At 38.8% G+C, this 15041-nt stretch overlaps 1 protein-coding gene across 6 annotated transcripts in view; it reads left to right on the top strand.

Annotated features, from left to right (window-relative positions):
* The window catches only part of kif21a (kinesin family member 21A), a 67607-nt gene that overhangs the window by 11290 nt on the left and 41276 nt on the right, over positions 1-15041 (top strand). For all 6 annotated transcript variants that reach the window (XM_082160400.1, XM_082160399.1, XM_082160403.1 and 3 more), the window contains exons 2-10: positions 6798-7020; positions 8734-8916; positions 9519-9668; positions 9758-9892; positions 11425-11604; positions 11727-11842; positions 12620-12815; positions 13668-13857; positions 13949-14012. In XM_082160400.1, coding sequence (XP_082016526.1) covers positions 6798-7020; positions 8734-8916; positions 9519-9668; positions 9758-9892; positions 11425-11604; positions 11727-11842; positions 12620-12815; positions 13668-13857; positions 13949-14012 — 1437 coding nt within the window. The remainder of the gene's footprint in view (positions 1-6797; positions 7021-8733; positions 8917-9518; positions 9669-9757; positions 9893-11424; positions 11605-11726; positions 11843-12619; positions 12816-13667; positions 13858-13948; positions 14013-15041) is intronic.

Below are 15041 nucleotides of genomic sequence, written 5' to 3'. Positions count from 1 at the left end.
GTTTTTTTCATTAATGTGTTTTCTGTCAGAAACATGAATGTGGATTATGGTATAATAATCATTCGAGCTGAAACTCAATAAGCGCTTTGTGAACTCAGACATGAGTGCATTGTGAATGAGGAATTAAGGTTAAACAGCAGTAGATCCAGGAGTGGCCTACATTCCTGTCAGGAAAACCACACACTTTCTCTGAGAGAGAGAGAGGAGAGAGAGAGAGAGAGAGAGAGAGAGAGAGAGAGAGAGAGAGAGAGAGAGAGAGAGAGAGAGAGAGAGAGAGAGAGAGGAGAAGAGAGAGAGAGAGAGAGAGAGAGAGAGGAGAGAGAGAGAGAGAGAGAGAGAGAGAGAGAGAGAGAGAGAGAGAGAGAGAGAGGGAGAGAGAGAGAGAGAGAGATAGAGAGAGAGAGAGAAGAGAGAGAGGAGAGAGAGGAGAGAGAGACGAGAGCTGCGAGAGAGAGACACGGAGAGAGAGTCGCTCTCTTCGCAGCCGGAGAGATCGAGAGTCAGCGGCTCTGAGAGGACGAGAGAGAGAGTACCTGCTGGTTTCCTGCATAATGCAAGCCTGTCCATGCACAGTCAAATCCACTACACATTTGTGTCTTCCTCCTTCAGTGGTTTGAATGCTCTTGTTACACTGCTCTCACATTGGGTGTAATATGAATTGCAGAAAGATCACTACGCACATTTGCAATAATTTTTGGGCTCATATCAAAATGATGATGATAATGTTTGATGCCTGCAGAAAATCTGGATTGTGTTAAACAAACAAACATCAACAACAAAGCCACTTAGACAGAATGACTTGGTCTTGATAATATTCACCATCAGTTATTGGCCATAACAAGAAAAAAAAAAAATACTGTGTGTGTGTATGAAGACTTCAGATGCAAAAGCCTCTAAGTGCCATCTGAAATTTTCTTCTAGAATGATCATTTTTATCAAGCTTGTATGTCTATGTTCAGTTATTTCACTTTAATGGCAATGAAATGACCTATTAATTGTCAATAAAGTGAAATTACTGAACCTAAATATACAAGCTTGATAAAAATGCTAATTCTAGAAGAAAATTTCAGATGGCACTTTTGGGCTTTCAGAGGCTTTTGCATCTAAAGTCTTCATATGTATATTTATATGTATATGAAGACTTCAGATGCAAAAGCCTCTGAAAGCCCAAAAGTCATATATATATATGATATTGGCCACAATTTCTATATTTACACAGTCCTAGTTTGGTGCTGTAATTTTAGTTTTTGTCCATTTTTGATTCATTTCAACTATAAAGACATAGTTTGGAGTTTTGGAAAGGGAAAGATTATCCAAGTTCCTCATAAAATGCTACCGGCTATAGTGAAAGTTTATGCTTTAATGATTTACAGACTGTGTGAAGCTGCCTCAGGGACGTGAACATGACAAGAGGAGACTTGTCCTTAGACGTCTAATTTCAGGAGGAAAACATCAACTCTTAGTCTGTTCTCAGTAATTGCGGAGTGTTTTAACTAGCATCATATTTATAATTATATTAGTCAGTTTTCATTTATCACAATTAAGTGAACATGGGGTGAAGTTTAACTATTTTGGTTGAAGCAGATGTTGCTATTTTAAGTTCTATCCCCCCCATTTATTTTAATAAAATGTCACATTGGAATCAATTTGCAAAGTATCATTTGAATTGCCGGAATGTACTTGTTTGTTTGTTTGGTTAGTTTGATTTTTATCTTCATTTTCATTTATTTATTTTTGCAATATCAAGATTTTAGGTTGTTTTAAGGGAAAGTATTTAATTTAGGTCCTGTAATTATTTATTTTTCTTTCAAATTTAGCAGATGCAATAACTGCACCATCTGAAAGAAATATATTCTCATATTATTCCAAAATAAACAATCTTTTATTAAAATGTAAAATGTTCTACTTTCTACTAATGTCTTTACTATTTGGCTGATGTTAGGCTGTGCAGGTGATTGGTTAATGTTAACCAATAGCCAAACAGCAATTTAAATTGTTGTAGGTAATAAAGCTTCTCTACAATCTTTTCAAACATTTGTCTTTAAATGGATATCAATATTTTTTATATTAATTTTAGAAAGATAAACATTTTGGGTTAGAGTTATAAAATGTTATAAAATTGTTCCCTGAAAAATATTAAATCTGATCAATTAGTGATATTCATCAAAGTATCTTTTAACCTCTGGTCAGTAAGTGAGCATAGTTTTGTCATAGTTGCTCATTTAGTTATTTACATTGGTCAACATGGGATACTGAATCAGCCAATATTGGACATTGAGTTGTATTGGATATTTAGTATGCAATTATTTATATGTAACTTATTTTCTTTTTTTTAATTATGCTTGTTAGTTTAGTCTGTGGTGTTATCCATGGCATTTATGTTCATATTATATCCTACATCACCAGTTATGTGAAATGTAAAATTATTAAATTGTTTACAGGTTCGGGCCCAAGGGGCTCAGTTGGGCTTAGCCCAAAAAATAAACGATTAACAATGTGGGGCCCTTCCCCTTGTGGGTACTAGTGCATTGTACAAAGGGTGGCAGACAAATAGGGGGCCGATGCAGACGGGCCCTTAGTTGTGGAAACATGGCATGTGACCCTCTCTGGTGGGGAAGGACTCGGAGTTGGTGCAAGAGGTTGAGCGACACCAACTAGATATAGGGTTGGACTCTCCTTCACTGCAGTTGCTCAGGGTGTGAGGGGCCAAAAATGTTTCGAAAAAGTCTCTGACTCATCATCATGGTTTTGAATTTTAACCAGGCGGACAAGAGGTTCTCCTCAAAGCGACTTCATGTTGAGGAGTGCAAGATTCTGACTGTTCTGTGCTCACGCGCCAAACCGGAGCCCAAAGTATCCAGCCGCCTTGGAGACCCTGTTTGTGGCCCTAGAAGAGGTACTACCTGGACTCGGTAGTACTGTTTGCAACTTTAAGGCCCATGTTGGTGACAACAGAGATACCTGGAAGAGAGCACTTGGCAGGAACGCCTGCCTGAAATTTACCCGAGTGGTGTTCCGTTGTTGGACTTCTGTATTCAGCATGGAATGGTCATAACAAACACAATAGCCCCTTTCACACAGCAATCCCGGTAAATTACCGTAAAATTGCCAGAACAACTTTACTGGTAAATTCAAATATATGCTGTTCACACAAGCAACAGATTTCTGTGTTACCGGTAACAGACCATTCCACATTAGTTCCAAAATACCGGTAAACTCTGTGATGATGTCATTAACCGAAAGTGACCTCTAAAGTTGTTGACAAATCTCTTTATCCGCCCGGATGAGGAGAATCGCTTTAGTTTCGGTATCACCCCAAATCTGAAAACATTTGTAAACAGTGCTGAGTAAACACGTCATCTGCGTCACAATTTTATGAATGGCCCAGAGCCGTTGCTCTTTCAACGGCTTCTGATCGGCCCAAATCACTTCTTACATCATCGCGTACGTGCAAAATACCGGTAAACTTCATCCTGCATTCACACAGCGCATATACCGGTAATTTACTGGTAATGTTACAACTTCCCTTACTGGTAAATTGCCGGAACAAATTTACCGGTATATTTGAAAAGGTCCTGTTCACACATGATCTGTTACCGGTAATTTACCAGTAAAGACTGTATGTGTGAAAGGGGCTAATGTTTGAACATGCAGTTATAACATAGTTATAGTTCACAGTTGTACCTGGTTCCAGACTAATTCAGACAAAAGTTCAATGATTGACTTTGTTGTTGTATCATCGGATCTGTGACCATGTGTTTTTGAACACATGCTAAAGAGAGGAGCAGAGCGGTCAACTGATTGCCAACTGGTGGTGAGCTGGATAATCATGTAGGATGAACTGGGAACATTTGGGAGATAATCCTGCCTGGAAGATCTTTAACTCCTATTCCCAAAGAAGCTATTCTGTCATCCTAAAGAGCCATAGAATCCACGTGAGATCTGTTCAAAGCCTCCATGACGGAAGAGGCTGCTTCGGCTGTGGCTGAAAGGTTGTTTCTGGCAAACCATCTGATGGCTTAGATGGGAGAAGCTTGGGATGGTCCAAGCTGTTGTAGGTCAGGACGTAAACTTGCTGACCTTGCCTGGGGATAGTGGTCCGCACTTCCAAATCTGAAGCCATCGTTCACAGCCGGGAAGCGGTTCTCCCACATCATGTTGGGAGTGAGTTGCTTCCCCAAATGGAGGAATTCAAGTATTTTGTTGTCTTGTTCACAAGTGAAGGCAGTTCAAAGCTTGAGATTGATAGTCAGGTGCAGCAATGGCAGTAATGCGGTTGTGGTGCCGGACCGGTGTGGTGAAACAAAGGTATTGTAATAGAGTGTAAGAGGAAAAGTTGCATAAAAATGGGCTGTGATGGAGCCGCCTCCTCGGGGTACAAGCAACTAAAATGAGTTTTCTTAGGAGGGTGTCTGGGATAACTCTGAGAGATGGGGTGAGAAGCTTTAGCACAAGCCGCGTTTCCACCGTAGGAACTTTCCCCAGGAACTAGGAACTTTGGGGTGGTAGTGGTACTCTTGTGTGTTTACAGTGCAGAAACCAGGGTCTAAATGAAGTTCCGGGTAAATATTTCTCCCTCCGAAAGTCCCTGCTCGCAAGGTAGTACTTTTTCAAAGTTCAGGAACTTTCAGGGGTGGGACTTGGGCCCTGAACATGCTGATTGGTTGAGTTCATGCTGCATTTTGATTGGTTAACTCCACGCAACATTTTATTCAACCACCATCTGTTGCTGTGCGTGCATTTACAGTCGTCTGCTATTTGAATCAACAATGGAGTTTCAGGTTCAGGCATTATTAATCTTAAATTCAGAGGATGAAATCCAGTGGGAACTGTGAAGTCGCGTGCAGTCCTACATCACTGGACTATTTGCCGAATCTTCACGGTACTTTAGACCGCGGTAGAAACGTGACTAGCAACAGGTCTGGGGGAAAAAAAAGTTCCTGGAACAAATTGTTACGGGTAATTTCGGTGAAAACGCGGCTATAGGAGACATCCAGGAGAGACTCCCCTTCAAAATTAGCCAGTTCAAGTGGTTTGGGCATCTGGTCAGGATTCCTCCAGGACACCTACCAGTGGAGGTGCTCCTGGCATGTCCAACTGGGAAGAGACCAGGGTCAGACCTTGGACACGCTGGAGGGATTATATCTCTCAGTTGGCCTGGGAACCCCTTGGGATCCTTCAGGAGGAGCTGGAGGAAGTTGCCAAGGCGAAGGAGGTTTGGACTTACCCCTCTGCCACCAGAACCTGGTCCTGGATAAACTGTTTATGTTGTATGCCTCTCTTCTGTAGAACTTGAGAAGAGTTCTCAACTCCCCCCCCCCCCCCCCCCCCCCTAAAAACAGACACTTAGAACAGATGTAGAGATTAGTGAATGATGGCACACATTTCAGTCTGTTCGTTATTTATTATGTCACCCAACTGTGAAATTTATTATGTGATGTTGTCCTGGTTTGAAACTCAAACAGTACAGATCTTACAGACTGTCTCTAACCCATCCTCTGCTCATGTGTCTATCACCCACATATCTGTCTCTCTCTTTCTGTCTCACTCTCACTGCAATACAGGATAGATCCAGTATCAAACACACACAATACTCTCTCTGTGCCTCTGTCAGTGAATTGTGCTCTGAACAAAAGCGTTCTCTCACAGTCAGAGCGAAGGCTCAGCCTCTGCTGTCAGGTGCGCACACAGAAAATGACATCAGTGTCTCTTTTTAGTGGTGTTTTTTAGAAACCAAGAATCACTTTTAAGAAGAATCACGGTTGGTGATTTTAAACAAACCCATAGCGTATTAACTTAGTGTGCTACAGACATTAATGATACCTCAAATCGTGCCGCTTGTTAAAAAAAGGTTTGAAGTTACTTTTCTGAGTGATCAGACTGAACATTTTTGCCTGGTGAACAATAAAACATTCTTACATTTAAAGGGGAAATGTTTAAATATCGGAAAACATATTGGTGAAGCTGATTATCGGTCAATCTTTCAAGTAAAGTGACACTCAGGTAAATTTATTTTAGGTGGTTTGTATTTTTTACTGATAAAAAAACAAGTTGAACAATACATTGAAGTACATGTAATGTTGAATATTATATGTTTTTGTCATAGTAAATGGGGGGAAATCGCTAGAATTCCAATATTTTGCGTGAGGATATTGTATCAATGCATCAAGTATATTTTCAGGGCCTAAATTTCGGTTCGCGATTTGCCAGTATTGTGCATAATTTTATCCACATTTATAATGCAGGAAATAATAATACTAATTTGAAATATTTCTTTCGGACTGTAGTTTCACAAACAGCGCATCTCCTTCTCTCTTGCTCTTAATGATACCTCATATTACATATGGTCAGTGATACTGGTTATACCTACTCTTTTGAAATCAAACTGTCTTGTGTTATTATGTATGTAGGCTATTTCACTGCAAAAATAAGTTGTACGCCGTTAATGGCACGTTTATGCATTTTCCTATTGCAGTGAATTTTCCATGGTACTGAACGTGTGTTTCACGTTATGAAATCAATAAAATTGTGAAGCACGTGAGTGTAGTGTGTATTGGATATTCGTTTTTCTTTATCTTGCTGATTGTGAGGATGTATTGTTTAGGTCAAATTGACAAATATTTAATTTTCATTTAATTTGTAGACATTTTATTCTGTGCAGTGAGACACCCAGTGATTATAGGCTTATTTTAGACGACTAATTTGCACTTTATCAACACATCAGGAGGTTCTCATTGTTATTCAGCGTCTGACTGGGCATGTTATTTTTGTACATTTCATGTCTCTCTCTGTCACAGGATTCGTCCTCAGCTGGCAAAAGAAAAGATTGAAGGATGCCACATCTGTACATTTGTGACCCCTGGCGAACCCCAGGTGGTTCTGGGAAAGGACAAGGCCTTCACGTACGACTATGTGTTTGACATGGACTCGACGCAGGACACCATCTATGCCAACTGCACTGAGAAACTCATCGAAGGATGTTTTGATGGTTATAATGCCACTATATTTGCCTATGGACAGGTTTGTGTTTCTTTCCCTAAATCTTATATTATATAATCCCGTCTATCTCAGGGAGCCGCATCTACTGATGCAATGTCGAGTGAACCGTTATTTAAAGGGGACTGTTTAACTGATTGTTTAAAGGGGTCATTAACTGCATTTTTCATTATTTTATAATGTTTCCTGAGGTGCACTCAGTCACTGATAAACTGGCGCTCTGTCCAGTGATTATAAAGGGAAGGTTCTTTGATCGTTTTCTGCATATAATTTAATCACAATTTAAATAACAGGTAATTTTCATGCTACTAAGAGAAACAATGTGAAATTGACCATTTAGTCACTGGTTTGATTTACACATGGACCAAGAACATCTGACTGTAAATGAATCATTACATATCAGAAATCACTGATCACAGATCAGGCATTAGAATTAACACTGTTATATACATGTTGTGGCATTACTGTCAAGTTCATATCTTGTAGTAAAGTCTGTTTGCAAAGCCTGCGCCGAAATTGCGACTGATTAGCCAAATAATTCACAGTGAAATGCTCCGAAACAAACAAATAATGCTCAACTGAGACATTCACACAGTTGAAAATAGATAACCACATTCCTTAGGAAGGTAAAGTTATTTGTAGTCCAGTGATCCTGTATCTCTCTTCTCTCCTTCTCATCTCACTAACGCACCAGTGGGAGGGGCCAAATACATGATGATGTAGAAGTAGGCGTTGATCTGATTCTGCAGAGGCATCTTTCGACGCACTATTACATCATAATGTGACAAAATCTGAAACGCAGTAGAATCGTTGTCATTTAGGAATGAGATCACGTGGGTGTTTGAATCGAAATCGCCATCTTTTAACGATTAAACGTGCAGCTTTAAGTCTAGGGCATTTTCACACCCGTGTCATTTGGATTTGTTCAGTTCTTTTAGGCATGTATAAACATAAGAATCATACAAAAATAATCTGTCTGAGATTGCCTGACCAAGGTGGTCTCAGTCTGATTGAAAGTGAACATTAAAATGAAATAGTGATTATTAGTAATATAAATACATATAAATAGTAATAGGGCCTTTTGAAGCCCTCTTATTTTTCAGCCCCTCCCCTCCAATCATACGGAGAGACCATCCAATCAATCCTAGTTCACCCAAAAATTGTATTTGTCATCATTCTCCACAATTATTTATTTTATTTTTCACAGAATAAAGTAAATACAGTTTTGGAATGACATGAGGGTGAAAAATGATGAAATTATTATTTGTATTAAAGCTATCCCTTTAATTTTACTTCAAGTTGTTAATACAATTTCATTTTGACTTTAAGATGCTTCTGGTAATGTATTGTCCCACAGGTGAGGGATATTTATACATCCAGCATCATTTAAGATTACAGGTTAAAGGAGTTTATTTGGCCTGGTATTTATTTGTACAAGCTCTGTGTTTTCCATGTTCTCTCTATATGGCTAGCGTTGCCCGTGACCTGCATTTCATAGCTGACTTCCCCCAAACACCAGCACACAGCTCTGAGATCTGTCTCTCTGCCACTGTGTTAATCCAGATTTATCAACAGTCTCACTCATCTGCCAGACAGACACATCAGATGCAATCACATAATCTTGCAACACAACTTTAATTGGGTTTAACGTGCACAATTTGTATAAAAATGTAAAATTATAAAAATGTATTTTAGAGTTGAATATGTTTTGATGTGAGATTTGATGTTGTATCTCAGACAGGGTCAGGGAAGACGTATACGATGGGCACGGGCTTTGACATGTCCATACTAGACGAGGAGCTGGGCATCATCCCGCGGGCGGTCGGTCACCTCTTTAAAGGCGTCGAGCAGAGACGCCAGGCGGCTGCAGATCAGGGCCGACCCGTCCCGGAGTTCAAGATCAGCGCACAGTTTCTGGAGGTACAGTGCTTGTGGATGATGCTTCACTTTTGTGTGACAGATACTCCTCTCCGAATACCATTGGTCAGAAAAAAAGCCCAAACTCATGCCATTGGTTGAGCCAGAAGTGGGTGTGTTTGGCTGCTCAAACAAACAGAACCGTTTATGATTTCCATGAAGACATTTTCAAAGCAGTGTTGTTTTTGTTAACTATTAAAAATAGTTTTTGGTATTTGAAAAAATATATAAATATAATATTAGATAAAAACAAACAAGTTGAAAAAGTTGAAGTACTAAAATATTTAAAACTAAAACTGAAGTAAAAATAAATTAAAGATGCATAGAAATAATAAAGAAACTAAAATTGCTAAAAAATTACAAAAGCACATAACATTAAAAAAAGTTTAAAAAAATAATAAAAAAATTAATAAAAACAATATAAAAAGATAATTAATGCAATACTAGTATATAATAATATTACTAAAATAATAGACTGTTGGAAAAGCTGTAATATGATAGTTATGGTTTATTTAAGGAAGATAATATACAAAAAACAGTTCAATAATATACATTTTATTGTAAATCTTGTATGGTCTGTGTTCTCTCTCCATGTGTGTCTTCAGCTGTATAATGAGGAGGTGTTGGATCTTTTCGACACCACACGTGACATGGAGATGAGAAAACAGAAATCTCATATTAAAATCCACGAGGACGCCAGCGGCAGCATCTACACTGTAGGCGTGACGACTCGCAACGTCTCCTCAGAGGCAGAAGTGAGCGTCATTGATTCTTTTCGGAGATATTCTGTCCATATTTTATGCATTTAATGACTGTGATCTGCTGCTTTACCCACGTGCTGTAGATGATCCAGTGTCTGAAGCTGGGCGCTCTCTCCCGCACCACTGCCAGCACTCAGATGAATGTACAGAGCTCTCGATCTCACGCCATCTTCACCATTCACATCTGCCAAGTGCGTGTTTGTGCACCCGCAGAAAACGTAAGTACCAGCTCGAGTGAAAAGGCCTTCTTTTTTTTTCTTTTTTTTTTTTATATATATTTTTTCAAATAAAATAATATCATGCAAGGTATTGCTTCTATCACTCACCCTTAGAAAGTAGATGGATTATATCTCAGGCTTTTTCCCCCCCTTATTTACTAAATGATAAGCTAGTGCGTTTGTGGCAGAAATTAGACCTCGTGCACGCAGGAATCTGGTAAACACTTGGAATCTTTTTTTTTTTTTTTAAATAAAGACATGGTAATGCTAATTTCATATTCAGTGCACAGTAAAAATATTGGGATGTTGAAAATGTTCATCACACTTAACTAAAAAGTTAGTTTTTTGGGATCATTGTCTTGATGGAAGATCCAACCACGGCACATTATACGATTTTTAGCAGGGGTGGTCAGGAATTGATTTTTGATCTGTTAGTATTTGCTAGAATCCATGATGCCATGTCTCTGAGCAAGAAGTCCAGGACCTCCACCAAAAAAAAATAGGCCAACAACATTAAAGATCCAGCAGTATATTTAACCGTGAGCATGGGGTAATTTTTATCCCTGTGTGCACCAAACTCGTTTTTTTGTTTTGTTTCATCTGACTATAAAAGTCCTGTTTGAAGTTCCAGTCGTGTCTGACAACTGAATTTGCTGGAGTTTGTTTTTGGATGAGCGAGGAGGATTTTTCTTGAAACCCTCTCAAACAGCATGTTGGGATGTAGGGGTTGTTAGGTTGTTTTTTTCTAACTTTCTGACCCCAAGACTTAACTAATCTCTGCAATTCTCCATCTGTGATCCTTGGAGAGTTTGGCCACTCAAACTCTCCTCCTCCTCCGTGCATTAAGACCAGTGAGACACATGTCCTCTTCCAGGCAGATTCGTAAAATATTGAGTTGATTGGAACTTCTTAATTATTGATTCCACCTGATGTGGAAATGGGGATTTTCAATGCTTGAGCTATTTTCTTACTGCCACTTTCTATTTTGTGAAGCTGAAGAATCTTTTGCTGCACATCATCAGATTTATATGCTTTGGTTTTACTCGTGTGATGGATGATTAAGGAAATTTGGCCTTTGTGTTTCCTCATATTTATACCCCTGTGAAACAAGAAGTTATGGCTGGACAATTTCATGCTCCTGGTCACCCTGGTGTGCTTCAAGTCACGCTTCCAAATATCAGCCAATATATTGATATAAAGCCACGCTTCCAAATATCAGCCAATATATTGATATAAAGCCACGCTTCCAAATATCAGCCAATATATTGGTATTGGTGATATATCATACGAACACTACTCTACTTGAATAGGGGAAAACAAAATCCAAACTTTTTAACAAAATGATGTTTCAATAACATGTAAAATCAACAATAAAATGTAAAATCTAGCATAAATTTTGCTTCTTCACCAAAAAGATCAGGCTCTTTTATCTAAACGACGGCTTAGCAGCCATATTGAGTAGACAAAATTCAATTTTTTAATACGTTCCATCTATAGTCTATGTTGATGTCTTTATTACATTTTTTTTTCAGCCCCCAGAGCAGGACAATGAGACAGACAATCGACTGGCCAACAGCTCGTCTGAGATGGAAGAGTTTGAAACTCTCACAGCCAAGTTTCACTTCGTGGATCTGGCTGGATCGGAGCGACTCAAGAGGACGGGGGCCACCGGGGACCGAGCCAAAGAGGGCATCTCCATTAACTGTGGATTGGTCAGAACGAGTAATATTATTCAATAATAAAAACAAATCTTCCACACATCTCTTCAGGCTAGAACTATTTAATGTAAGGTGAACTGTAACAGAAGCTATAATATTTATCTCTGTGATGTTAGCTGGCGTTGGGGAACGTCATCAGTGCTTTAGGAGACCGAAGCAAACGATCGACGCATGTGCCTTACCGAGACTCCAAACTCACTCGCCTTCTGCAGGATTCACTGGGTGGAAACAGGTCTGTGTCAGAAAAATGTTAACTTAACAAAAAAAATAATGTTAACTTAACTTTCTCACATTCATTTGGTTTTAAACCAGAATGCTGTTTTTTTAAAGCACTAAGAGTCATTTTAAATAGCTATTTTTTTATACAGTGATCATTTGTAGTGAACAAAGTCTGTCAACTCTATAAAACTTAAAAGTAGTCCGTATCCCCTATATGCACTGTAGTATACTCTAAATCTACTGAAGTCATACAATAGCTTTGTGTGAGAAGCAGACTAAAATTGAAAGGATAAATCACTGATAATCTTGACCGCGGATGTCGCTTTCAAATCAAATATGAAGCCTTTTAACAGAACATAATGTCAGATTGGACATCAAGGACATCATCAAAATTTGTTCTTGCATGTCTCTTGACTAAATGTCATTAATGTAGAACCTGAAAAAACTGGCACCATATTTGATTTCAGTGAATATTTCAATACATCACTGAATAACAGCTTCGAACGACTTGAAATAAAGTACATTTTTATCTGAAAAATATTTAATTTCAATCAAAATTCTTTAAACACTGATATGAAGCCCTATGTTTTACACTAATTCACAGTATTGCCCATGAACAGCATACACATTTGTAATAACAAGATAATAACAGAATAATAGCAATTTTCATCAACATCAACGCATTTACTTCAGAATTTCTCCATATCCAGATCGAATGCTTTATTTGGCACTGTAGCGTTAGGCAATGTGAGGAAACAAATAAATCTTGACATTTTCTCTGGTCTCTCAGTCGAACGATGATGATCGCCTGCATCAGCCCATCGGATCAGGACTTCATGGAGACGCTGAACACGCTGAAGTACGCCAATAGAGCTCGCAACATCAAGAACAGGGTGATGGTGAACCAGGACAAGGCCAGCCAGCAGATCAGTGCCCTCAGGACGGAGATCGCCCGACTGCAGATGGAGCTCATGGAGTACAGGACGGTGAGGTTATCCACTGTTAGGCCTGAGAAAGGTTTCCGTGAGTTGGTCTTCAATTCTGGCATGTTGTCTTCAGAGTATTCCCAAAATAAAGGTGATTAAAGATCTGACCTACTAACACAGAGTTTGCATGTTCAATTCAAAGCACGGGTGACCCAGATACTGTAGAATTACTGAGATTGGACTATCAGAGGGATATCGCACTCAAAAATGGAATTAAGTTTCCAAATTCACAAGCGATCTGATTGGCTGGCTTCTGCGTGATTCATGGAGTCAGGGTGGTCAGGTTTATTTCAGCTCTTTGCGAAACACATTTGTGTTTATAGGTTACCACTCTACTACAAAAAGCACTTTTGAAGAATGACCAACAAAGGAGTCCAACAAAATACCCCTGAAATAATTGGGATTTTTGATAGATGGATTTATTTATTTTTTCAATCTTCAGATTTACTCACCACTTAATGTCACTTGAAGAGCCAACTCTCGGTTGTGTTATTGGCAAAAACATGTTTTTGCATTAAAAATATGAGACATGAGCAATAGAATGAAAAGCAATGCAAGGTCTTACTTTTTTTTTTATAAATGTCTTTTTTTAATGTTTTGAAAGAAGTCTCTTCTGCTCACCAAGGCTGCATTTATATTGAAAATACAGTCAAAAACAGGGATATTATGAAATATTATTACAATTTAACATATGTGAATATATTTTAAAGTGTAATTTATTATCAAAGCTGAATTTTCAGCATCATTACTCCAGACTCAATTATTAATACTGTTTATTAAGAAAATTAAGAAGCAAACGTATCATTTGTGTGTATGTTTGGTAAATGAAGTAAAGCTGTGTCTGTTTCTCAGGGGAAGCGTATGGTTGGAGAGGATGGGCTGGAAAGCATCAATGACATGTTCCACGAGAACTCGATGTTGCAGATCGAGAACAATAATCTGCGCATGCGTGTGAAGGCCATGCAGGAGGCCATCGACGCTCAGGGCGCTCGACTCACGCAGATGCTCAGCGAACGGGCCAATCAGGTGCTCTCCAGAGCAGGTACATCACAATATCAGTGCTGCTCATGTCAGGTTACAGCAATCAAAGGACCTTGGAAGATGGTTGACAGAATATTGACTTTTTATTTCAGGTGAAGGCAGTGAGGAGATCGGAAATATGATTCAGAATTACATCAAGGAGATAGAGGATCTGAGGTAAAACAACCTTTGATGAAATATTTGTCTGATACAGTAGCTAGTATTTTTTTATATATTTTTGCTGATATCCTATACGAGACTGTTATTAAAAATGTATAGTTTGTTGCTTGTTTTTCACACTTAATAATGTAAAATAGAGTGCAACAGTCCGGGTCCAGAAGTAAAAACTCCATTCATTTTCTCCAAATGGAAACTGATTTTTAATGATAAACCTTTAAAGACAGATCTACTGTGAGCTACGAGGTTGTTAATCGATGGCTTTAAAACCGATGGCTTTAATTATTGTGATATATCTCTCTATATCTCACAATAATTTATTAGTACGGTGTTGGGCCTCCTTTTCATTTCATCTTGGGAATAACAGATACAAGTCCTTCACAGAAGCCAGAGGGATTTTGAGCGTCACCCAACATCACTTAGAGCACCTTTAATTTGTCTATAGCAGCCCGACCATGAATGTTGATTCTGGAGCTCCTGACAAACAGTTTTGGTGGAAACAGGAGGATTTAATTCTGCAGTGAGTTGGGCAGCTGTGTTTCATGTTGTTTGGATACAATCTGGGTTACATTCCTTTCAGACAGCTTCCTCTTGCTTCGACAGTTTCTCCCATTGGATGTGGTTTGTGGTGGCATGCCAACATTACCCTGGATACTCTAGCTGTCAATACACCACAAAGACTTGCTGTCCTGGTCACACATGAGCCAGCGAGACGCACACCAACAATTTGTCCTCTTTTGAACTCTGATGTCTCCTATTATGTTGTGTGGATTGCAGTAGTTTATGTACAGCTGTGCTATTGTTCTGCTAATTCAACATTCACACTCTGAAATCACTGAAGATGCATATATCAGTGTGAAACCTCCAACACTATATTGGCCAGTGTTTCAGATTCAGTGGCCAACCCCTGTATATTGTTTTTTTAATGTATTTAATTAACATTTTTAAATTAGTATTAAATTTCACCAACCAAAAAAAAGTGTTTTTAGCGGGAAACCCACCAGATGGGTTTGGTGCACACAGGGATAA

The sequence above is a fragment of the Leuciscus leuciscus genome (assembly GCF_965113295.1).
Source record: "Leuciscus leuciscus genome assembly, chromosome: 25".
Taxonomy (NCBI): Eukaryota; Metazoa; Chordata; class Actinopteri; order Cypriniformes; family Leuciscidae; genus Leuciscus; species Leuciscus leuciscus.
Note: the sequence above shows the minus strand (reverse complement) of the source record. Positions and strands in the feature narration are given on the sequence as shown.